Source organism: Adiantum capillus-veneris, chromosome 5, assembly GCF_014529385.1.
Source record: "Adiantum capillus-veneris isolate H3 chromosome 5, ASM1452938v2, whole genome shotgun sequence".
Classification (NCBI taxonomy): Eukaryota; Viridiplantae; Streptophyta; class Polypodiopsida; order Polypodiales; family Pteridaceae; genus Adiantum; species Adiantum capillus-veneris.
In genome coordinates this window covers 56167210-56194111 of record NC_140935.1, presented here as the reverse complement: position 1 = coordinate 56194111, position 26902 = coordinate 56167210, and the positions used below count along the sequence as shown (strand labels likewise).

General features: G+C 43.6%; 1 protein-coding gene across 3 annotated transcripts in view; it reads left to right on the top strand.

Annotated features, from left to right (window-relative positions):
* The first annotated feature begins 10402 nt into the window (after positions 1-10402).
* Positions 10403-26902, top strand: part of LOC147457352 (dynamin) — a 104183-nt gene continuing 87683 nt past the window's right edge. For 2 of the 3 annotated variants that reach the window (XR_015188102.1, XM_086512250.1), the window contains exon 1: positions 10404-10689. Coding sequence is in view for 2 of the 3 variants with exons in the window: in XM_086512250.1 (XP_086368376.1) it covers positions 10551-10689 (139 nt within the window). In the remaining variant the exon portion in view is untranslated. Of the gene's footprint in view, positions 10690-26902 lie in introns of all 3 variants that reach the window. The other variant, XM_086512249.1, reaches the window with a different exon arrangement.

The window sequence follows — 26902 nt, the reverse complement described above, 5'->3', positions numbered from 1 at the left end:
TTGAGCTCCACTTTCTCCAGATTTAGTGATCCTTGTTCAATTGTGGACAACTCGTTAAACATCTTCTCGAGCTCCCTTAAAAATTTTGGTGCAGACAAACCTTTATTTCACTCTTGATTCCACTTCATAAACCTCTACCATGTCACTCTCTTTTTGTCCTCAAAAAAAATATTCCTCCTTCAGAGCTTTCTTAAAACCTACCCAAGAAGTACCATGAGCAATTTGAATTTCTTCTACATGCCCTTGAAGTTCTAGACCACAATCAAAACAAAATTCTCTTATCGCTTCTATCTCCTCAACCCCTTTGTATTTCCATAGATTGCTTTTCAAAAATTAGAAATATATTGTCCTTTAAATTGACCTAATTATCAACTACCAATTGCCTCACTTGAATTCAAGATTCCAAATCCCATACAGCTTTGATTAATCATCACCGGCTAATGGCACAGGTATTGTTAATGCAAACTTGCTACATAATCTATCGTAATCTGTTATCATGAGCATTGAGTGACATGGCTTACTCTTCTCACTCCGATAGATTTCTTATCGGATCACCAAAAAGATATTAGGGAAGTTATTGCTCAAGAGGAGATTGGGCAAGCACTGGCCTTTGGTTGTGAGAGGAGTAGAACTGGATTAAATAAGAGTGTTAAGACAGTGATTTAGAGTAATACTTAACTAATTACAAAATGATCAAAGAGAGATCAAGATGATTAGAAAAAGATCAGGAGCCACAAGATGTAGTTTATTCCAAATCTAAGAAATCAATAACCCAATCAAAGCTAATCAACTATATGCTCAAAATCCAGATGGAATATCCCAACAATCCAAGGATAATCTATTTGTATAGATCCAATCTAGCTCCAAAGACCAAATCTAATAAAAGATAATTTCCCTTTGTAGGCTTCCACACCAAGATTTTGATGAAGGTGAAGCTTCCACAGATGAACATCAACTCTATAAATTAATTCACAAATACTGATGCCAAGAAAAAAACTATCCACTTCTCTAAAACTCTACTTCTTTTTTTCTTCTTCTTCCCAAGCACTCCCATTCCAAAACTAGTGACCCCCCACCAAACAAAACCCTTCTCTTGAAACCTTCTCTTGACTATTTTGCTTTTCTCCCAGAATAGCCCAAAAGGGTTGGAACTTTTTCTATTTCTAGCAAGTTCCATCCGCTTCCACACATGATTTTTCCCTTGTTTGCCTTAAGGAAGAATCATGGTGTTCCCATTTCAATAGGGGAAAAGTCCCTACGGGGAGTGACCAATGTAACTGTTAGAATTAGGGTTGCAGAGAAACACACACAGCTTGGAGAAGACAAAGGAAGCTCAAGGCACACAATAGAGAGTGTGTTACTTAGTGTGCAATGGAAAGATAGATAGCCCTAGAGTGATGGGCGTATATACAATGCACGGGGGAAAAAACCTCCTAAAGAGGGAAAAAATACCCCGGCTGTCCTAGTGTGTTCACACACATCACTACCACATGTATATGGTAACAAATCCCCCCTGGAGTGATGCGGTGAACGAGAGCTGGCACATGAGTAAAGGGAAGTGCCATGCCCTAAGGACAGGATCAGTCCACAAAGGGGAGTAAGCCCAAAGCTTTGCGGAAAGCTTCAAGCTTCTCACGAGACAATGCCTTTGTGAAAAGATCTGCAAGGTTGTCCTGTGTTGGCACATAAGCCAAGCTGATCTCTCCTGCTGAGAGCCTCTCATTGACATAGTGGTAATGCACCTCAATGTGCTTTGTGCGAGCATGAAAAACTGGGTTCCTCGCAACTACCAATGCGCTCTGACTGTCAGTGTAGATAGTGTTGGCAGTGTTGGCAGTGTCTTGTCCAACACCCAAATCAGCCATAAGGCGTCTGAGCCATACACACTCAACCGTAGCTGTAAAGACTGCCCTGTACTCAGCCTCACAACTCGAAGTGGCCACAGTAGGTTGCTTCTTGCTCAACCATGATATACATGAACTGCCAAGCATGAAACAAAAACCACTTGTGGACACTCGCGTGTCAAAACAACCAGCCCAATCTTGTGGCTGATTTGGGTGTTGGCAGTGTCCTGTCCAACACCCAAATCAGCCATAAGGCGTCTGAGCCATACACACTCAACCGTAGCTGTAAAGACTGCCCTGTACTCAGCCTCACAACTCGAAGTGGCCACAGTAGGTTGCTTCTTGCTCAACCATGATATACATGAACTGCCAAGCATGAAACAAAAACCACTTGTGGACACTCGCGTGTCAAAACAACCAGCCCAATCTGAGTCCGAAAAAGCATGTAAGTCTGGCGGCAATGATCCCGCCTTGGGATAAAACAAGCCAATATGTAAAGTGCCGCTAAGGTAGCGGAAAATCCTCTTGAAAGCCTGCCAATGCTTAGACCCTGGGCTATGCATAAATCTGCTGACGTGTGAGAATGCAAACTGAATATCCGGCCTCGTGTTGCATACATAAATGAGGCAGCCAACAACAGTTTGGTAAAGAGTGACATCAGCACGATCACCAGCATCATGTAGACTCAACTTCAAACCTGTTTCCATGGGAGTGGCAATAGGTTTGCAATCCTCAAGTCCAAACTTACATAGCAATGTCTCTATGTAACTTTTCTGACACAAGGCAATACCACCATCACACTGCTTAAACTGTATACCCAAATAATGATGCAACAGCCCCAAATCTTTCATCTTGAAAGTAGCATTCAAATCAGCCTTAAATTCAGCAATATGTCTCTCATTTGGTCCAGTGATCAGTAAATCATCAACATAAAGAACCACGATGAGAAATACATCACCCTCACGCTTTACATACAATGTGCTTTCTGTTGGACTGTTACGAAAGCCTTGTTTGACCAAATGAGTGTCAACTTTCTCATACCAAGCACGAGGAGATTGCTTCAACCCATACAAAGCCTTGTTACATTTGCACACTTTGTCCTCTTGTCCTGTTATGACAAAACCGCGAGGCTGCGTTACATAAACTTCCTCAAATATGTCACCATTCAAGAAAGCAGTAACAATGTCTGATTGATGTACATCCTAACCAAAATGAGCTGCCAATGCACATAGAAAACGCACAGTAGTCATACGACAAGTGGGAGCAAAAGTCTCTTCATAATCTATGCCTTTTTGCCTTTTTGCTGTGCATAACCCTTTGCAACAAGTCGAGCCTTATGGCGATCGATCTCACCATCCGGCTTGTGTTTCAACTTGTAAACCCACTTTGTACCAATGGCCTTTTTGCCAGGAGGCAAATCACATAAAGTCCATGTGTCATTTTCTATAAGTGCATCATATTTTGATTGCATGGCAGCCATCCAATTTTCTGAATTTTGTGCTTCATCAAAAGTCAGAGGCTCCTCAACATCATGTAAGCTAGACACAGCCAAAGCATAACAATCTGATGCATAAGATGCATGGCGAGAGCCTGAACGAGTACGACTAGACAAAGGTGCATCCAATTTACTGTCACGCAAAGTGTGCACCAGCCATTTTGGCATACCTCTAGCCTGCTCATTTTCAGCCCTTTCCTCATCAAGTACATCATGTACATCTGCATCAATAATAGGCTGATCTATGACATTTTCAGAAACCCCCATAGGCTGTACATTTGCCTCATTGGAACTTACATTCGTATTTCCACCACTGAAAAGAGGCAACAAAGCGTCATAAATGTCCTGTGAGCTTACATTACTGTCTCTAGTACATGACAGCAAGGGCTGAATAGAATCTTCCACAAACACTACATCCCGTGAAACCAGAATACGTTTTGTTTGCGGATGATACAACCTGTAACCTTTGCATTCAGCATTGTAACCAACAAAAGTACATTTGACAGCCTTATCATCCAATTTTCTGCGCTGCACTTGTGGCACCAAAGCATATGCCAAATAGCCAAAAATACGCATGTGCTCAATAGAAGGCTTTATATCATGCCATGATTCATATGGAGTAATAGACTGCAAAGCTTTCGCAGGACACCTGTTAAGTACATAAGTGGCACACATGATGGCCTCAAGCCAAAAAGAATGCGGTAAAGCTTGACTTTTGACCATACATCGTGCCATTTTCCGTCAGTGACCTGTTTTTCCTCTCAGCAACACCATATTGCTGAGGTGTATAAGGCATTGTACATTGGTGTTTTATCCCACGACTAGCCAGAAATGCATTAAATTCATGAGACATATACTCCCCCCCTCGATCGGAACGGAGGGTGCCCATAGTACATTTTGAGACATTTTCAGCCATAGCCAGAAATTGTTTGAAGCACATAAAAACTTCGGACTTCGCTTTAAGCGGAAATACCCATGCATGCCTGGAGTAATCATCAATGAAAGTCACGAAGTACAGATAATTGCCCAAGGACGGAATTTGCATGGGCCCACAAACATCACTATGCACAAGCTGCAACCTGCATGTGGCCCGAACTGAACCATCCTTTGGAAATTTAGAACGCTGCATCTTACCCAAAATGCAGCCTTCACAAACATGCTTGACAGGTGCTTCAAGAGGTGGCAAAGAAGCAACCATATCAGATTTCTGCAAACGCAGCAAACGCAGCAAAATTCAGATGACCAAAACGTGCATGCCAAAGTTTTGCATCTGAAATAGCCCTTGAATCTGCAATAGCATTTGCAAAGTTTTTTCCACACTTGTCATACAAAGTGAGCTTATACAGCCCACAGCACAAAAGGCCAGATGCAACAATTTCATCACCAAAACTGAGATCATGAACTGTACATCTGTCATCCACAAATTTGACTACAAGTCCAAGTCTAGCAAGTGCGGATACAGACAAGAGATTCTTCTTGATCCCAGGTACATAAAGTGCATCAACAAGTGTGAAGGAACTGCCATTAGCAGCAGTGAGCACAATCTTTCCAACTCCCTGAACTGGATAAGAGGCGTTGTTGGCACAAGTGACTGAATTCCCATGAGGGATAGACTCAAGAGAGGTAAACAATTCACGATGTGAGGTAATGTGCTTTGTAGCACCACTGTCGAAATACCACACATGTGAGTTTGCAGCAACAACTGACAAGCATGCATCATGGACAGCAGGATTGTAAGTGCACTCTGCGCTAAAAGCCCATTCTGCATCAACATCAACAACACAGTCTCCTTTCACAGAAGACTCAACAATGGCTGCATTTGTAGTGGAACCAACATTTGCAGTGGAACCACCCTCTTTCTTCTTAGCCTCTTTGGCCTTCAACTTAGGACACGACTTGATCAAGTGATCATTGGCTTTACAATAATGGCAACGCATCTTCTTTTTGCCCTTATCACCAGAATTTCCAGACGAATTGCTGCCAGCAGAAGCATTAGGAACATAATTTTTGCCACTCGCAGCAGAACCATAAGAAGTGGCTGCATTACTGTTACCACCCTTTCTTTGAGAAGCAATAAAAGCCCTGCACGACGCTGCCTAGTCCTGTTTTTTCTGGAAAGTGACTCTTGCAACAGCACAGCAGAAGCATTAGGAACATAATTTTTGCCACTCGCAGCAGAACCATAAGAAGCGGCTGCATTACTGTTACCACCCTTTCTTTGAGAAGCAATAAAAGCCTGTTCAACTGCACGCTGCCTAGTCCTGTTTTTTCTGGAAAGTGACTCTTGCAACAGCAATGTGCATAATGCATCAAACTTGACAACTTCAGGATTTCCTTGGGTCATCAGTCTCCAAGTACTAGCAAAAGTCTGGTAGGAATCTGGTAAGGCATCAAGAACAGTCTGCACAAGGGAACTATCTGAAATGACTTCACCTGCAGAAATAAGCTGCTCATTGATATCCTTGACACTAGCAAGGAAAGTGTCCATATCATCTTCCTCATGCATAATCTTCGACTCCAGCTCTTTACGCAGCAAAGCAATTTTAGCCTCATTGCGGCTTGCATAAAGACCTGCTAAAATATCCCAAGCCTGTTTTGCTGATTTTGCTGAACGGATGTGAGGAACAATGGTGCGCTTCACAGACAACGCAATCAATGCATGAGCCTGCGCATCCTTAACATCCCAATGAGCTTGTTCTGCCATAGGCAAAACAACTCTAACAGTTGCAATCCTTGCAGCAAGACCTGCAACATCCTCAACATCGCCTACATCCTCACAACCAGGACGTACATCAATGCCCTACACAATGGTCCAGACACCTTTTGACACAAGAACATGTTGCATCATATAATCCCACATAGGGTAGTTGTCCCCATCCAACCTGTCCTCAGCAACAAACATCTTGAACACATCTGTGTTGTTGTTGTCAGCCATGGTAAATGCTGCACCTGATGTGAAAACTGCCCGAAAATAGGAGAAATGGAGCAGGAACAACCTGTGCTATATAGCACAAACCGTAGAAGACTATAAGGCACATGTTATGCAGAAAACGGCACTGATAGAAATTCTGCACAAAATGACGAAATAGCCTGTGCAGTACTGCCTGTAGTGGAAATGGAGGCCGAAATGAGCCCAAATCAAAATTCTGAGCAGACCAAGGTCTTCGCGCTCTCCCGAAATTTTTGTCGACCTTCGAACGCTCAACAAAGCTAACTGAAATCGGACAAGGTGAGCAGGTGTGTGCTGCAGCAGCTAGCGATTAAGCCCGGGAGGACGTGACCTGCTCTGATACCAATTGTTGGAATTAGGGTTGCAGAGAAACACACACAGCTTGGAGAAGACAAAGGAAGCTCAAGGCACACAATAGAGAGTGTGTTACTTAGTGTGCAATGGAAAGATAGATAGCCCTAGAGTGATGGGCGTATATACAATGCACGGGGGAAAAAACCTCCTAAAGAGGGAAAAAATGCCCCGGCGGTCCTAGTGTGTTCACACACATCACTACCACATGTATATGGTAACAGTAACGGGGTTGGCCCATGGCCACCCATTTGTGAGCAACAGAGTCCAACAACAACGGCTAACAATAGTGCCTCCACCAACGGTGCCAATACAAAATACTAAAACCACCACCATGCATGCGTGCATGTGCCCCCATGAGGAGGACCTAACATGTAGGCCTACCTTCGCCAAGAGAAGGAGAGCTCCCTATATCCTCTCCTCAAAGCATGCTAGTAAAGGAGGTTTCCTTTGCTTTATATTCTTCATAAGCTTGGCCTTCAAATGGTATGTGGGTTTTTTGGATGTAATATGGTGCTCCCCCATGAGCCCAACTTCTGAAGGTTCAAAAAAGCCTCAAAACTTCTCCCAAAATAGCCATTTTTGGGCTTGATTGGACCCTGAAGCCCACCACCGCGGCCTCTGCCTTGCCAACTTCAATCATAGCATTCAAGTTGGCTTTCACATCTCCATTTTGCGTGTGCATAAATTCCAATATATTAATCTTTCACAATTGATTTTTTATTTCAGAATTCTCGCATCCAACTCACAAGTGAACAGTTTTTGTTGCAAGCCTGATCTAAACCCCATCTAAGCACAATCTTTGACATACATTCTAGTAAGAGAATTCTCGACCTTTTACCTGTGCAAACAAATTGGCACGACAATGCAAGGCCCCTTGGATCTTTTGGACTGCTCACTATAGTTGGTAGGTTGAGACTTTCTCTTGGTGTTGACATGAGTGGATGCACGTGTACTATCCTTATTGCTAGGCATGGTAAGTGTACATGTTTTTCAAAGGGGTTATAAAAGAGTGATCTTTTCAATGCCAAATTTTAAAACACTTATGCAATTTTTTTTACAAGGAGCCTAGAACAATTTTGAAAAAGACACCCAATTTTGATTTCTAAAATGAGACAATATATTGTAAGCATGCAGACACAAAAAGATAACATGGAAACTACTTGATTTTGCCCATCCTCTTGAGTGATTGACTTGGGATGCCTAGGAAATGATCGTGATGATGTGGTTTAACATCATCGTGAAATTTGGGATAACTAGACTTCTTTATACTTGGTTGTTGTTCTTGTGGTTAGTAGTTTAAATAACATGTGGATGATTGAATAGCGGAGAGAAGATCAAGCATCCAACATGAATCTTCTCCAAGGTGGCCTTTAAATGTCAAAAGGTATCTGTTGTAAATTGTGCTAGTGCAAGGTGGTTGTTCTCGGTTAGTAGTTTAACTAACATGTGGATGATTGTATCGTGCAGAGAAGATCAAGCATGCAACATGAATCTTATCCAAAGTGGCCTGTAAATGTCAAAAGGTATTTATTGTAAATTGTGCTAGTGCAAGGTGATGGTTTCATGATCTACTATGGTGTTAGGAACAAGTCTTTCATCTTAGTCAACAAGCAATGGTGGTTTATCATAGAGTGGAGGAGATGGTAGGGGACCTTTAAATGGTCTCAACAAACTAAATGTGAAATGCATTGTGTATGTGCCATGTGTCTAGATGAAAGATTATTGATGACTTGTGAAATGAGGAATGGTCCATAAAAGCAAGGAGCAAGTTTAACAAAACATTAATTAATATCAACACTTTGAATCCTATGCTTTTAAATTCTTTGCATAACACAATTTCCTTTCTTGAAAACATGATTCCTACAATGTTTGCTTGCATACTTAGTGTATTGTTCTTGTTGGTGGTTTATGGAAATAATGTTAAGATAAATGGAATGAAATTAATAAAAAAATCATTAGCAGATTGAGTAGAATTAGACAATCAAGAAGCTGGTGTAAAAAGTGAATGTCTATATACAACTTCAAAAGGTGGGGAGAACGACTAGCGTTGTTGCATGCAAATTGCAAAACGTGTAAGTAATCATCTCACTTTTTATGCTCTTAGTACACATATGTTTTCAATAAATCAATGATTGTGCAATTAGTCACTTCACTTTGTCCATTACATTAATGATGAAAACATGATGTGAAACCAATCAAGTGTAGTGCCCATATTTCCAAAAAGAGTGATCCAAAATGCACTACAAAATTTTGATCTCGATAATATATCATGATTTTAGGTTAACCATCATGTGTAAAAATAGTTTTCAAATAAATGAGTGCATCTTGATGTGTAGTGAGAGTTTTGTTGCATGTAATAAAATATGCATGCTTATTAAAACGATCAATAAATAGAAAACTAGTGTGGTTTAGCATCATCGTGAAAACTGAGATAGCTGGACTTGTTTATACTTGACTGATGTTCTTGTGGTTATGGTGTAGCTAACATGTGGATAATTGAAAAGTGGAGAGAAGATTCGAAAATCTCTATAAAGAATTCTTTTGGCATCTAGCGGTCACCTTCTTTAGGGTGGCCTTTAAATGTCAAAATGTATTTATAATTGTAAACCATGCTAGTGCGAGTAGTATAGTTTCATGATTTACTATGGTGTCAGGGAGGACAAGTCTTTCTTCTTAGTCAATTGTAGGGGTCCTTTAAACAATCTCAACAAACTAATGTAAAATGCAGTGTATGTGCCAGTTTGAAGGCAAATCAAGTTCAAATGAAACATTATTGATGAACTGTGTAATGCAGAATGGTCCATAAAAGCAAAGAGCAAGTTTAACAAAAGCATTAATATCAACACTTTGAATCCTACTCTTTTTAATTTTCAATGTAACAAAATCTCTTTATTTGAAAACATGATTCCTGTGGTGTTTGCTTGCATGCATTGTGTATTGTTCGTGTAAGTGTTTTATGACAATACAAACACTAGCATAAATGGAATAAATCGATAACAAAATTATCAATGGCTGGAATAGAATTAGACAATCGCGAAGTTGGTGTAGGAATTTAAAGTAATACTAAGGCTAAAAACTATGCAAGGGAAGGCTAGGAAAAATACATTGCAAGAGAGCATCTCTCTCTCTCTCTCTCTCTCTCTCTCTCTCTCTCTCACACGAGCGCACACACATACACACACACTTTGTGTGTGTGTGTGTAGATCCTTTAGGATAATTTCTTACGCCACTGAAAACTTCTCTCTCTCCCCTACTAATTGACGACACAATTTTAGAGTGAATCTATGGTTGAAAATGTGTATCGTATGTCGATGAAGATCACAACCATTGATCTTGAATGTGAACTTGATGTAAACTAGGCGTATCAAGTGAACGTGAACTCATTGTGAACTTGCATGTAAACTTCGCAACCTATGTGCATTGCATTTTGGTGGTCTGAACTAGTCGAGGTGAACTCGTGAACTAAAATTACAATCGAACCAAAACTATTTATACTATATATAATGTAGCTTAAAATTTTCAAAGGAGAGGACATGCACCCGTCACACTCCGTTTATTTGAAAGAAAACTTTAAGAAACATTTGGTTTGAACTACAAAAGTGAAGGGTAAGTAGTAAGTACTATGATGATAGAAAATGAAACAACTGACCGAGTTCATATAATGTTATTATCTCCCTTGCATAACACAACGAGTGCGCTAAGATATATGCTTTGTGAGGAGAAGCCATGAGGTCAAACCCCCCAAAAAAGAGGTGTCAAATACTCTCTCTCTCTCTCTCTCTCTCTCTCACACACACACACACACACACACACACACTCTTTTCTGTCTCTTGGGGTTGTTCGACGTTAAAATTTATCCTCTTCTCAATCTAACGGAGACGAGTTGGTCGACTTGCATGCACCGGTGATGTTGATGCAGCAGCAGGAGCAAGAGAGGGCGGCGTTGCGATTGCACAATCCATTTACGTTGCGTGTAGGCCAGGTCTTTACAGGCTTTGGTGTTGGCTGTGGCATTGGAATTGGCGTGGGCCGTGCCTTCAATCTTCGTAAGCATTCCTTGTTTTTGAGAGAGAGAGAGAGAGAGAGAGAGAGAGAGAGAGAGAGAGAGAGGTGTCTCGCTGAGACTGCAGTACCATTGGGTTGTAACCCTTTGCACATGAGTTGGTCTAGTTACAGGATAACATTGAACTTCGATCCACCCATGGCAGTCTCTGAGTTGAGGGCTGCACAAATGAGGCTAACTTTGGCAGCTCACTATGGTAAAGCAAGCAAACACAGGATCTCTGCGTGGTAAAAGGAGAAGCCATGGTTGATCTTTGGGAACTTGGATAACCAACCAACCACATTTGGGTGATTGATAGAGTATTCCAATTGCCTTCTCTCTCTCTCTCTCTCTCTCTCTCTCTCACACACACACACACACACACACACACACACACACACACACACACACGAAGTGGAAAGGCCATGGTCAACCTTTAGGAACTAGGCTAATTAATCAACCACTCTTGGGTGATTGAAAAGTTATCCCGCTTTCCTCTTTTTATTCACACAACTTCCTTTTCATTTATATCCTCTTGAATATTTTGTCATCTCTTAGGCTAACTTCACCTATGAGCTAAAGGGGGGATGCTAGTAGGAACTATTTCTATGCAACCCCCCCCCCCCCCCCCCCCACTTATGACCTAAGCTATGAGATCACTCCATCCTACTAGGACTTAATCAATGAGGTCACTTACATTAGCATGTAGGTTATATAAGACATTCTCAAGGTGTTAATGATGATAGTTTCTCTACTTGTGTTGGACTGTGTGTGTGTGTGTGTGTCCAACACAAAAGACTTGAAATGGAAGTAGGGCAAAGAGGCAAATGAAGTGGCTAAAGGGCAATGCCGATAGTCGGCATCTTTGCCGAGGCAATGGTAGCAGCATGAGTAGAAGCTGTCCTAATCTAGATGAACCATCACCACCTACATCTTTGCAACCTGCTACCCATCAGATAGGTAGCTCCCATCGACAATTCCAAGAAAGACGTGCATTTGCAAAAGGCACAACAAATTTGCCAATCCATCTCCTCGAAGAAAACACACCAGTAGAAACCTACTCCAGAAGTGTTTAAACCTCCGTTGGGTTCCCTTCAGCGAAGAGAGGTTCGGGTAAACAAGAGTAAAGATGGGGAAGTCGTAGACGAGGGTCCATAGCCTCCACATACCCAAATCAGACCTAAACTGGAGAAAAACCAAGAAAAAAATAGCAAGCTTTATCTCTCTCAATCAAGTCCAAAACGGCACCAGTTCAGCTAAATCCGAGCATCCAAGGTGGCTGCTTCACCAAGGACTCTGATACCATGTCAAAGGTGGTGGCGGAAGATGCAATGAAGACAAGAACTGGTTCATGATCTGGTGAATACCTCAACTCCGATCTAGATATCACGTGCACATGGGTCTTTGTGCCACGTGGACATGCTACATCGACTCCAGAGCCCTAGATAGGAGTGTCTAGAATCCTAGGAGGATTAGTACCGGCAATTTTGTGTGCTTGTTCGTAGGACCTGCATGTCTGGATGAGTCCAATAGATTAGGTTTTCTAGTTTTGGAACCGAGTGTTTTGACAGATGTTATTACACTCTGGTGGGCATCTGATATGATGAGCCTGTAGGTCTAGGTTAGAGGTATGAAAGGTGGCAGCGGAAGATGCAATGCAGACAAGAACTGACTTGTGATTCGGTGGACATCTCGACTCTGATCTAGAACACCTGCAATGCCACATACATGATTAAGGCACCTGTGGAGAAGAGAGATGAGTGAGGTAGAAAGAGACATGACATGAGAGAGAGAGAGAGAGAGAGAGAGAGAGAGAGAGAGAGAGAGAGAGAGATGTGGGAGAGGCTCTCCATGTTGATAACAAGCTGCTCATACAAGTGACCAAGGGTTGTCCGGTATAGAACTGACATGCCAACTGGATAGACCTAAGGTACACGCAACTGCGATTGCTACCGACACTGCCATCTGCTCCTGCATACGAGACCATTGACATGGTGTGTTGCTAAATGAAGTATTTTCTTATTTTTTTGAGTTATTTCTATTTATTGAAATTAGGTTATTTAAATGTGTGCACTTGAAACGTAAAGGTTAAGAATTGTAGATCTACTGTAATTATTAAAAGCCATCAGGAACGGACAACTCTAATATGTCATATGATGGGTGACATTAAGTATTGCGAAGTGGTTGTACCATTAGTTTAGTAGGAGAGACCGGAAAGTGGATACTCCTGATGCGTCAGGTGATGGGTGACGGGAGCATCGGACAGGAATATTGCAATGGTATGGTAGGAAATCTGAACTGGAAAAAGGAATACGAATAACGTTGCAAGGACAAGAATAAAGATGGGTTTTGAGAAGCTTTTTCTAAAAAGCGGAATATATTTAAGTGTTTTTTGGGAAAAGCAGATGCTTTCCTGCGAGAAATGTGTGTTTGCATTGCATCCATGTCTAAGACCTACATCCGCGACGCCTGGGAATTGTGTATGGTACCAATTTTCAACTCACTAAGTTTTATTGAGTTAACAGGTTCACACTTTTAAAAAAAAGTGATCGGCTGCCAACTTAGTAAGTCGACAGCCTATACTTAGAATAAAGCAAGGCCTTTGAAAAAAACCACGAGCATTGACTATTGGGCTGAGAATAACATTGTTAGGTGCAACGGAATGATTGTTTGCGCTTTGCTTAAGATGAGTGCTCCGAACTGTGCTCAAGGTTCCTTTTAGTTCTTATGGAAGGGAGAGCCTTCCGTTCTTAATGGAAAGTGCTATGATCACGAACAAAGTGAATGGACAATGTGCGTGCAAGTGTATGAGAGTGAGAGAAGGAGAGAGAAGAGAGATACGACACCAGAGACGTTGTAAAACCCTCCTCCGAAGGCCCCACTCTCGTCGGCGAGAGTGGTCTACTTATGATTGCACAATCTGGTACAAATGGTATGCATGAGACTGATGCAAGTCTAAGCTATGTCGACGATGACGACGACGACTTGATGGCTGGAATCTGTGGTCTTCTATCTATTGAAATTCGGGACTGTTTCGGTGGCTGAAAATGACTGTTGGCTGCGTTTTTATGGGCTGAAATTGGGGGAACTTCTGCAACCAATGGGGATGAATCGGCTACCTCCTGTGTATGCTGAAAACGCTGAGTATTCTGCTGCAGAGCAGGCTGAAAACAAAAACGCTGGTGTTGCTATGTTGCTAGCAAAAACGCTAGCTTGATGCCTCCAAAAACGCTGACGGGCTGAATTGGAAAAACGCTAGCAAAGCTGGAATTTGATGGCGATCATGGGAATCTGCAAACGTTGGGATGCTGAGGGTGATGGCGATCATGCAAAGGATGGAAACGCCATGGATCTGGGTACTGCTGCCGATGCGGAAACTGTCAAGACAGAAAACGCTAGGTGCTTGAGGGGTTACTGCTGAGAAGTTGCCTGTTGAGCGGGAAGCTCCTGCTGCCTCTTCTGCCAAATAGTGCTAACTTGGGTTTGCTTATATATTAACTTAGCAAAATTGCCCTACCTACTTTTGTTGGGAAGTCACTTAAAAATAATAAGTGAAAAATGTCAAAAATAGGGAAAATAGGCTAAATGCAGTGGAAAATTCCCCTAACTGATTCTAATGGATTCTGATGGGAATACTGATGATCATGTTGTGTGCAATCAGAGGATATGCATCTATGCTAAGTGACTGGGCATGCACGGTCTACGAATAGACTCACAAAAAGTGCCAGATCACTTCTAATCTAGACTTGACTGGACTGATTGAACCCTGATCATGCTGTAGCTTGTCCACGTACACATAGGGCTGGATGTGTCACGTGACATCCCCTCCTTTTCAAAGTGAGGTACTCGTACCGAACTGTATTACGTCGAGGGAGATCGCCAATAGCATCCGGAATCCTGGAAGGGACTCTTCGCCGCCCCACTCTGATGTGTGGGTCGTGCGGTACTTGAACTTCATAAAGGTCTGCAACGCTTGCTTCTTTGGGCCGCGCCGAAAGCGACAAAGTCTTCTGTGGCTCCTTCGATGCTTCAACTTTTTCTAGAGTCCTGCTTCTTCCGTCTTCAAGAATCTCCATGGTTGAAAATTACTGAAACCATTTCCAACACAAAACCATGAACATACCCATTCCATGTAAAGTGAAGGAAAAAAATATTGTCTTCTCTAAAGACTGTGTATGCAATGTAGATGAACATAGAGATGGAGTGACAACCCGTTCATCCAACACATGCAAACAATGAGGTCGAATCTTTTCTGCTTGATCGAAATCATTCAACTGCGGAAAATCACAATGGAAATGCCCATGCTTATGCTTGGTGCTCATACTTTCATGTGCTCGTTTGGAAATTGTGTCATGCCAAGGAAGAGACATGGAATGTGACTTTCTGACATATATACTTTTCAGCTTTTCATGAAAAATACGCATACATTCGTGCTCATCCATGAGAGAATCGTGCTCAACATACAATATGTCATGCCTAGGAAAAGGGATCACATAACGATGCTGACTAAAATACAGGAAACGATCACGAATGAAACGTTCGAACAATGTGTGCGTATCAATCATGCGAACACATAATACTTCCTGTGAGGGTTCTTTGGACCAAGATCGATCCTTCGTGATTGATCGAATCGTCATGTGGGGGCTCTTCGCTCGACTCGAAAGCCAAGATCGGTTCTTCGTGATTGATCAAATCTACAACGAGGTTAGCTTCGCTAGAAAAAGCATCCACTGACACCTCATCCTGGTGAACAATCACATCTTCTTCATGCAACTCATCATGCTTGTGAGAAATCACATCTTGATTATGCAAATCATCATGCTCGTGAGAAATCAGATCTTGATCATGCAAATCATCATGCTTATCATTATCATCCAAATCATCATGCTTATCATTGTCAATCAAATCATCATCATGCAAATCATCATGCTTCTCACAATCATGCAAATCTTGTGTATCATGCTTTGGAGAAGAAGAAACTGAGAGAGTCTCCTTTCCCCAAATCTCTTGCATCTGTGCCTGAACTTGAGAATAGAGTCGCCAAAACTCCTTGTTGTGGTGGTCGCTCTTTTCTTTGAGGGCTTTGTTCTCGCGATCAAATTCTGCTTGTCTTGCTTTGTTCTCTCGATCAAATTCTGCTTCTCTTGCTTTGGCTTCCAAGCGTGCTTGCTTACTCTCATGCGCTATGGCTGCCATTCTTTCTTGGTATTTGCGCTCTATGGCTGCTATTCTTTCTTTGCTTTCTAACTTCCTTTCCATCATCCTCTTGTCGAAAGCCTCCATAGGAGTTAGTGCAATCCTTGTCGTAGATGGTGAAAGGGGAGGGTCGGAAAAACCTCCTGGTGGGGAAAATTCTTCTTCGCCTCTCTCATGCTCATCACCTCCAAGCGAAGTATCCATTCCGCTTTGAGTGATGATCATTCGGAAGTCGTGGGTTCTTAAGTTCACGAAGAACTTGGGTTCTTGGGTTCTTAAGTTCACGAAGAACTTGGGTTCTTGGGGTCTTGGTTCTTGGATTCTTGGGTCCTTGAGGATCTTGAGGTTCTTGAAGTTTTCTTTCGCTTGCAAATCGGGTTTGAGAAGGATCTTCTCTTCACCCGAGTTCTACTCCTTTTTGCGGGCGCATCCCTTGGTGGCCTTGCGCTCACACCAAGGTTGCTTTTTCCCACCTCACGTCGATTGGCCAGCCGCTAAGTGCACGGTCCGCTCTCAATGAGTGAAAAGAGACACAAGGGGAGGCTGGACAAGCCCTTCTTTCTTGGGATTCTTGTCACTCTTCAACAAAACACGATTAGGAATCGACACGCCCAAGCGAACTTGGGTTCATGCGACCTCAACAAGCAAAAAAATTCTTGTGATTCTTGTGGTTCTTTCCTTGAGTGATACAGAACACTGCCAAAGCTTTGATACCAATGTTAGGTGCAGCGGAATGATTGTTTGCGCTTTGCTCAAGATGAGTGCTCCGAACTGTGCTCAAGGTTCCTTTTAGTTCTTATGGAAGGGAGAGCCTTCCGTTCTTAATGGAAAGTGCTATGATCATGAACAAAGTGAATGGACAATGTGCGTGCAAGTGTATGAGACTGAGAGAAGGAGAGAGAAGAGAGATACGACACCAGAGACGTTGTAAAACCCTCCTCCGAAGGCCCCACTCTCGTCGGCGAGAGTGGTCTACTTATGATTGCACAATCTGGTACAAATGGTATGCATGAGACTGATGCAAGTCTAGGCTATGTCGACGATCACGACGGTGATGACGATGACAACTTGATGGCTGAAATCTGTGGTCTTGTCACATGACACATCCCAACCCTATGTGTCCGTGGACAAGCTACACCACAGGAGGGTTCAGTCAGTCCAGATTTAGCAGTGATCTGGCACTTTTGTGAGTCTATTCGTAGACCGTGCATGCCCAGTCACTTAGCATAGATGCATATCCTCCGGTTGCACCCAGCATGATCATCGGAATTCCCATCAGAATCCATTAGCATCAGTTAGGGCCCAGGGGAATTTTCCAGTGCATTTAGCCTATTTTCCTATTTATTGGGATTTTCACTTATTATTTTAAAGTGACTTTCCAACAAAAGTAGGTAGGGCAATTTTGCTAAGTTAATATATAAGCAAACCCAAGTTAGCACTTTCTGGCAAAAGAGGCAGCAGGAGCACCTTGCTCAACAGGCAACTTCTCAGCAAGACCAACCCCTGCGACTACTCTGGCGTTTTCTCCACAAAAGACCTAGCGTTTTTGCATCATATCAGCCTTGGCGATTTGTGCACAGCAGATCAGCCCCGGCGTCATCACGACACATCAGATCAGCCTAGCGTTTTTGCATTTGCAGAACCCCGGCGACAGAAGGACCAATTTCAGCCCCTGGCGTTTTTGGATTTCAGCAGCAAATTAAGACCGGCAATATTCACCTAAAGTGTAGAAGACCATCAGTTTTCAGCCCTAAGAAACCTCATTTTTCAGCCAAGAAAACGCAGCCAAAACAGAGAATTTCAGCCACCAAACAGTCCCTAAAATCAGCAGATAAAGGATCTCAGATTTCAGCCATCAAGTCGCCGTCGTCATCACCGTCGTCGTCATCGGCATAGTCCCGTTGCATCAGTCCATTGCATTCGCATTGTACACCTTTGTGCAATCAAGTTAGACCACTCTCGCCGACGAGAGTGGGGCCTTCGGAGGAGGGTTTTACAACCTCTCGGGTGTCGTATCTCTTCTCTCTCCTTCTCTCAGTTTCGTTCACTTGCACGCACAATATCCACTCACTTTGTTCGTGATCACAACACTCTCCATAAGACGGAAGGGTCTCTCCTTTCCTAAGAACTAAAAGGAACCTTGAGCAATAAAGATCACTAATCTTGAGAAAATACAACATTCATTCCGCTGCACCTAACATTGGAATCAGAGCTTTGGAAGTGTTCTGCATTACTCAAGGAAAGAACCACAAGTACCACAAGAATTTTTTTTGCTTGTTGCGATCGCACGAACCCAAGTTTACTTAGGCGTGGCGATTCCTAATCGTGTTTTGTTGAAGAGTGACAGGAATCCTAAGAAAGAAGGGCTTGTCCAGCCTCCCCTTGTGTCTCTTTTCACTCATTGAGAGCGGACCGTGCACTTAGCGGCCGGCCAATCGACGTGAGGTGGGAAAAAGCAACCTTGGTGTGAGCGCAAGGCCGCCAAGGGGTGCGCCCTCAGAAAAGGGTAGAACTCGGGTGAAGAGAAGATCCTTCTCCAACGCGATTTGCAAGCGAAATAAAACCTCAAGAACCCAAGACCCCCAAGAACCCAAGTTCCTCGTGAACTTAAGAACCCAAGACCCGCAAGAACCCAAGTTCCTCGTGAACTTAAGAACCCAAGACCCGCAAGAACCCATGATTGTAGAATGGTCATCACTCGAAGCGGAATTGATACTTCGCTTGGAGGTGATGAGCATGAGAGGTGAAGAAGAATTTTCCCCACCAGGAGGTTTTTCTGACCTGCCCCATCTAGGACAAAGATTGCACTAACTCCTATGGAGGAGTTGGACCAAGAAAGAGAAGCAGAAAGAAAAGCCTACGAAGAAGATATGGCAGCCATCGAGCGTAAGTACCAAGACAGAATGGCAGCCATAGCGCGTGAGACCAAAGCACTACAAGAACAAAGCGACCGACAAAACAAAGAGTTCTTGCAGCTTTTTTCTCAAGTACAGGCGTACTTTGCACAGAATCACGGAAAGGAGACTGTCTCAGTCTCTTCTTCTCCAAAGCATGATACACAGGATTTGCATGATTGTGTGAAGCATGATGATGATTTGAAAGATAAGCATGATGATTTGAATGATATTGTTAAGCTTGATGATTTGGATGCCAATGACAAGCATGATGATTTGCATGATCAAGATGTGATTTTTCACAAGCATGATGAATTACACGAAGATGATGTGATTGTTCACAAGGATGATGTGTTAGTGGATGCTTTTCCTAGCGAAGCTAACCTCGTTGTAGAGTCGATCAATCACGCAGAACCGATCTTGGCTTTCGAGTCGAGGTCCAAAGAACCCCCACAAGAAGATTCGATAGAGCTTGAAGAAGCGATCTTGGCTCTCGAGCCTTGGTCCAAAGAACCCTCACAGGAAGTATTATGTGTTCGCATGATTGATACGCACGCATTGTTCGAGTGTTTCATTCGTGAAGATTTCCTATATTTTAGTCAGCATCGTTATGTAATCCCTTTTCCTAGGCATGACATATTGTATGTTGAGCATGTTTCTCTCATGGATGAGACGAATGTATGCGGATTTTTCATGAAAAGCTGAAAAGTATGCATTCAAGGAAGTCACATTCCAGGTCTCTTCCTTGGCATGACACAGTTTTCGAACGAGCTCATGATTGTATGAGCACCAAGCATGGGCATTTTCATTGTGATTTGCCACAGTTGATTGATTTCGATCAAACAGAAAAGATTCGAGCGCATTGTTTGCATGTGTTTGATGAACAGTTTGGCATTCCGTCTCTATGTTCATCTACATTGCATACACAGTCTTTAGCGAAGACAAGATTTTTTTCCTTCACTTTACATGGAATGGGTATGTTCATGGTTTTGTGTTGGAGATGGTTTCAGGAATTTTCAGCCATGGAGATTCTTGAAGACGAAAGAAGCAGGACTCTAGACAAAGTTGAAGCAAGAAAGGAGATTCAGAAGACTTTGTGTCGCTTTCGGCGCGGCCCAAAGAAGCAATCGTTGCAGACCTTTATGAAGTTCAAGTACCGCACGACCCACACATCCGAGTGGGCCGGCGAAGAGTCCCTTCCATGATTCCGGATGCTGTTGGCGATCTCCCTCGACGCCATACAGTTCGGCCAGTACTTCACTTTGAAAAGGAGGGCATGTCACGTGACACATCCCAACCCTGTGTCCGTTGACAAGCTACACCACAGCAGGGTTTAGTTAGTCCATCAGTCTAGATTTAGCAGTGATCTGGCACTTGTGTGAGTCTATTCGTAGACCGTGCATGCCCAGTCACTTAGGATAGATGCATATCCTCCGGTTGCACACAGCATGATCATCGGAATTCTCATCAGAATCCATTAGCATCACTTAGGGGAATTTTCCAGTGCATTTAGCCTATTTTCCTATTTATTGGGATTTTCACTTATTATTTTTAAGTGACTTTCCAACAAAAGTAGGTAGGGCGATTTTGCTAAGTTAATATATAAGCAAACCCAAGTTAGCACTTTCTGGCAGAAGAGGCAGCAGGAGCACCTTGCTCAACAGGCAACTTCTCAGCAAGACCAACCTCCACGACTACTCTGGCGTTTTCTCCACAGAAGACCTAGCGTTTTTGCATCAGATCAGCCTTGGCGATTTGTGCACAGCAGATCAGCCCCGGCGTCATCACGACACATCAGATCAGCCTAGCGTTTTTGCATTTGCAGAACCTCGGCGACAGAAGGACCAATTTCAGCCCCTGGCGTTTTTGGATTTTAGCAGCAAATTAAGCCCGGCAATATTCACCTAAAGTGTAGCAGATTCAGCCCGTAAAGACCATCAGTTTTCAGCCCTAAGAAACCTCATTTTTCAGCCAAGAAAACGCAGCCAAAACAGAGAATTTCAGCCACCAAACAGTCCCTAAAATCAGCAGATAAAGGATCTCAGATTTCAGCCATCAAGTCGCCGTCGTCGTCATCGGCATAGTCCCGTTGCATTAGTCCATTTATTTGCATTGTACACCTTTGTGCAATCAAGTTAGACCACTCTCGCCGACGAGAGTGGGGCCTTCGGAGGAGGGTTTTACAACCTCTCGGGTGTCGTATCTCTTCTCTCTCCTTCTCTCAGTCTCATTCACTTGCACGCACAATATCCACTCACTTTGTTCGTGATCACAACACTCTCCATAAGACGGAAGGCTCTCTCCTTCCCTAAGAACTAAAAGGAACCTTGAGCAATAAAGATCACTAATCTTGAGAAAATACAACATTCATTCCGCTGCACCTAAGAGGTCTTCTATCTGCTGAAATTCGCGACTGTTTCGGTGGCTGAAAATGACTGTTTTGGCTGCGTTTTTATGGGCTGAAATTGGGGGAACTTCTGCAACCAATGGGGATGAATTTGCTACCTCCTGTGTATGCTGAAAACGCTGAGTATTCTGCTGCAGAGCAGGCTGAAAACAAAAACGCTGGTGTTGCTCTGTTGCTAGCAAAAACGCTAGCTTGATGCCTCCAAAAACGCTGATGGGCTGAATTGGAAAAACGCTAGCAAAGCTGGAATTTGATGGCGATCATGGGAATCTGGAAACGCTGGGATGCTGAGGGTGATGGCGATCATGCAAAGGATGGAAACGCCATGGATCTGGGTACTGCTGCCGATGCGGAAACTGTCAAGACAGAAAACGCTAGGTGCTTGAGGGGTAACTGCTTAGAAGTTGCCTGTTGAGCGGGAAGCTCCTGCTGCCTCTTCTGCCAAATAGTGCTAACTTGGGTTTGCTTATATATTAACTTAGCAAAATTGCCCTACCTACTTTTGTTGGGAAGTCACTTAAAAATAATAAGTGAAAAATGTCAAAAATAGGGAAAATAGGCTAAATGCACTGGAAAATTCCCCTAACTGATTCTAATGGATTTTGATGGGAATACTGATGATCATGCTGTATGAAACCAGAGGATATGCATCTATGCTAAGTGACTGGGCATGCACGGTCTATGAATAGACTCACAAAAAGTGCCAGATCACTTCTAATCTAGACTTGACTGGACTGACTGAACCTTGATCATGCTGTAGCTTGTCCACGGACACATAGGGCTGGATGTGTCACGTGACAAACATTGCGATCTTTCTCTCTCACCCCTCATGCTAAAAATACTACCAGCTCCATCTCTCCTCTAGCGCTCCCTTCTCTGCTGTCTCTGCCGACATCGCACTGGCTATTCTTGCCGGGTACGTGTGCCTATAGGGGAAAGCTTGCACACAATAGCTTTGGTACGTGCAATAATCCACCATACGGCTGAAAAATGCAGTCTCCACGTTTATTTTAACGCTGCTCTCTCTCAAGGTGGAAAATGCCCAAAAATGTGCCAAGTGGCAGTTATGCATGGTTTTCACGTTTTGTACCTTCCGGTCTAAAAATATCTCAATTGGTTGCTCAGTTGACTTAGTAGTAAAGTAATAGAATGTTCCCCTTGTCATTCAGAAGCTAATGACGCGAACAGATTTCATGGCCCAAAATAGCAGTTCCCTAAATTTTAGGAGATGCTTCCATTGGACTCTCACTAGTGATTTGACCATCTTTCACCACTGGGACCACGTCCAAAAATGCAATTTAGCCCAGTTCTCGGATGATTTTCTCTGGGTGACCCCACCTTGTCACTGTGTCTCTATGGAGTTAATTTCCTAGTAGGCATCTATTAAGTGCGACAAGTGGACCTAGACGACTTTGAATTGAGCCTAAACACCCTTTTACTACTGGAATTCCAGTGCCGACCAACTTCCCATCTGTGGGTGAAACCATTGCTTCACAGTGGCCATACAATGTCCGGCCATTTGCAATCTCAAAAAGAGGGTCTCAAAAATTAAACGAAAATCATCTGAAAGAAACCAATAACTAAGGTTAGCAGTTGCCGAGTCCTCGTGACAGCCGCCGGAGAGGCTTGAGGACCATGCGATAGATTTGGTGCCAGGGTATAGCCCACCAAATAGACCTCCCTACAGGGTTAGTGTGGCGCAACAAAAAGAGATTATGGGCCAGGTAGAGGAGCTTTTAGAGAAGGGGCGGATTCAGCCTAGTTCTCCACCTTTCTGCACCCCAATGCTCCTAGTGCAGAAGAAGGATGGCTCTTGACGCATGTGTATTGCTTACCGTGCGTTAAATAAGAATATCATCAAGAACATGTTTCCTATCCCAAGGATTCATGATATTCTTGACCGTTTAGAGGGTGCTGCAATTTTCAGCAGGATAGACCTTAAGAGTGGGTACCATCAGATTCGGATAAGGCCAGAGGATGTGCACAAGACTGCGTTTAGGACGACATTTAGTCTCTATGAGTTTTTAGTGATGCCATTTGGTTTTACAAATGCTCCTGCTACGTTAAATAGGATGATGGATCAAATTTTCCGCTCGCATCAAAAGTTTGTTGGCACATTCTTTGATAACATGATAGTTTATTCGAAGAATGAAGAGGAGCATAGGCGTCACTTGATCATTGTGTTATCACAGGTTACTTGTCAATCCTAAGAAGAGCGAATTCTTCTTGGAAGCGATACGCTTTCTTGGCCACATAGTGTCAAAGGATGGTGTCCGAATGGATCCCGCAAAGGTTGAAGCTATTAAGACATGGCCAGACTTAAAGACTGTGCAGGATGTTTGAAGCTTCTTGGGATTGTGCTCATACTATAGAAGGTTTATCAGGAATTTTGCAGAGATAGCTTCACCTCTTCACGCTTTGCAAAAGAAAGAGGCCACTTTCAGATGGACCTAAAAAGAGGTTTCAACTTTCAATCTCTTAAAGGAAAAGTTGACTTCAGATCCCGTGATTGTTTTACCAGATCTCAGGAAGTCATTTGTGGTCCAATGTGACGCGTGTGGCAATCATAGTTACTCGGAACGGGAACGGGGAACGGGAATGGGAGGGTCCGGAACGGGACGGGAACGGGGAGGAGGAGGGGGGGCTGGAACGGGAACGGGGCGGAACGGTCCACCTAAAGTAAGGATTGAATTACCTCCATTCAGCTTAGTCTTAAATAAACTCCTAAACAACCACAAAACTGCCCCCAAATCTACCCCTGCACCAAATATGTTCCCCGAACAGCCCTAAATCTGCCCCTAAAAGCCCACTTTTTTTCCCCCAAATACCTACTTTTGCCCATTCCGCCCCGCGTTTCGCCGTTCCGCCTCATGTTCCGCCCATTCCGGAACACCATTCCGGTTACACCCCGTTCCGGAATGGTGTTCCGTTCCCATCTCCGTTTCTGGAACGGAACTCGTCTGGAACGCCGTTTCGGAACGTTTGGGCTGTGTTCCTCCCGTTCCCTGTTACAGTGGTGGCAATAGTATCAGAGCAGTGCTAATGCAAGATGGTCGGGTAGCAGCTTAGTACTTCCTCTGAGGGTTCTTTGGACATAGGCTCGAGAGCCAAAATCGGTTCTTCGTGATTGACCTTATCCTGATTCTGTTCAAACTGCGCCTGCACAAAAGAAAAAAGTCGCAAGAACTCTTTCATGTGTTGGTCACTCTTTTCTTTTCTTGCTTTGATCTCGCGATCAAATTCTGCTTGTCTTGCTTTGCGTTCTAACTCTCTGTCCATAATCATATGATCGAAAGCCTCCAAAGGAGTTAGTACAATCCTTCTCGTAGATGGGGAAGGGTTGGAAAAACCCCCTGGTGAAGAAAACTCTTCTTCGCCACTCCCATGCTCACCACCTCCAAGCGAAGTATCCATTCCGCTTCGAGTGATGACCATCCACTGAAGTCTCGGGTTCTTGTGGGTTCTTGTGGTCTTGGGTTCTTGGGGGTCTTGGTTCTTGGGGTTCTTGAGGGTCTTGAGGTTCTTGTGGGTCTTGAGGTTCTTCTTTCGCTTGCAATCTGTGTTAGAGAAGGATCTTCTCTTCACCCGAGTTCTGCTCTTTCCCGCAGGCACACCCCTTTGCGACCTTGAGCTCACACAAAGGTTGCTTTTTCCCACCTCACGTCGATTGGCCGGCCGCTAAGTGCACGGTCCACTCTCAATGAGTGAAAAGAGGCAAAAGGGGAGGTTGGACAAGCCCTTCTTTCTTGGGTTTCCCGTCACTCTTCAAAAACACGATTAGGGATCGACATGCCCAAGAGGTCTTGGTTTATGTGCGACCGCAACAAGCAAAAACAATTCTTGTGGTTCTTTCCTTGAGTGATACAGAACACTACCAAAGCTCTGATACCAATGTAAGGTGCAGCGGAAGTGAATGTTGAACTTTGCTCAAGATGAGTACTCCGAACTATGCTCAAGGGTTCCTTTTACTTACGGAAGGAAGAGCCTTCCGTTCCTTTAGTGAGAGAGTGCAATGGACACAAACAAAGTGGTGAACACTGTGAATGAGGGTGCATGAGTCTGAGAGATAGAGATCGAAGAGAATACGACACCGGAGATGTTGTCAAACCCTCCTCCGAAGGTCCCACTCTCTATGGCGAGAGCGGTCTACTTATGATTACACAAATCTCTACAATACTTTGGACTTGCCGACGATGTCGACGACGATGAGGACAACGACGAGACGGGCTGAAATCTGATAATGCTAAGGGCCGAAATCTGCAAATCTTTATCTGCTGAATTCTGACTCTATGTCGGTGACGATGTCGATGGCGACGATGCGACGACGACACCTGAAAACGCAGATGCTGAAATCTGCGTTTTCCGGGCTGAAGCTGCAAACTTCGCGAGATCTGACTGTGCGACGAGGATCTACTGCGGGAAGGTGACCTCTGCGAGGTTCGGGACTTGTACTGCGGGTGCTAACTGCTGAAAACTGAAAACGCTGGTCTTCTTGTGGCCTTGTCGCGACGGAATTGCAAAAACACTGAGGACCAGGCTAATCCAAAAATGCTAGGGGCTGAATTCTGCTGCTGGAGAAAATCCAGTAACGCTAGGGCTGATCTGCTGTCGTGAAGGGGTTCTGCTGTGTCTACTAATGCCGAAACTTCTTTGCAATGCAAAAACGCCAAGGCTTTGTGGTGCTGTTTTGCTACATCCAAAAACGCTAGGTCTTGCAATTTGCAAAACGCTAGGTCTTCTAACGGGGTTCTGTTGAGAAGTTGCCTATTGAGCAAGGTGCTCCTGCTGCCTCTTCTGCTGTGGAATGCTACGGTTGGGTTTTCTTATATATAATCTTAGTCAATTTGCCCTACCTAGTTCCCAACAAATGTCACGTGACACATCCAACCCTATGTGTCCGTGGACAAGCTACAACATGATCAGGGTTCAGTCAATCTAGTCAGTTTAGATTAGAAGTGATCTGGCACTTTTGTGAGTCTATTCGTACACCGTGCATGCCCAGTCACTTAGTATAGATGCATATCCTCTGGTTGCTACAACATGATCATAAGCATTCCCATCAGAATCCATTAGAATCAGTTAGGAGAATTTTCCAGTGCATTTAGCCTATTTTACCTATTTTTGACATTTTTCACTTATTATTTTTAAGTGACTTTTGTTGGAAAGTAGGTAGGGCAAATTGAGTAAGTTTATATATAAGCAAACCTAGACTAGCACTAATTGGCAGAAGAGGCAACAAGAGCTAAGCTCAGTAGGCAACTTCTCAATAAGAACTTGGTGGTCTCCCCTCCAAGCAAAGGACTCAGCACCTTGGCATTTCCATCAAGAGGGTCATCGCCATACCTCCCAGCACTTGGCGTTTTGCATCAGGCAGCCGTCGCCAGCAAGTTCAGCCACTAGCGTTTTGCATCAGCATTCATCGCCAGAAGAAATTCCAGACACAGCTAGCGTTTTTGACATCAGCATGCCTAGCGTTTTTGGGAATCCATGACCTAGCGGTTTCAGTAGATACCACCTCAGCCTACAGCGTTTTTCAGCAATGAAGTACTTGCAGATCAGCCCCTAAAAGAGTAGCCGATTCAGCCCGAAAAGACAATCAGTTTTCAGCCTAAAGAAACCTCAGTTTTCAGCCCTAAACCTGCAGATTTTCAGCGACAAAGACCCACAGAAAACAGCCCCCAAATCAGCGTTTTTGGACTAGTCGCAGATTTCAGCCCATA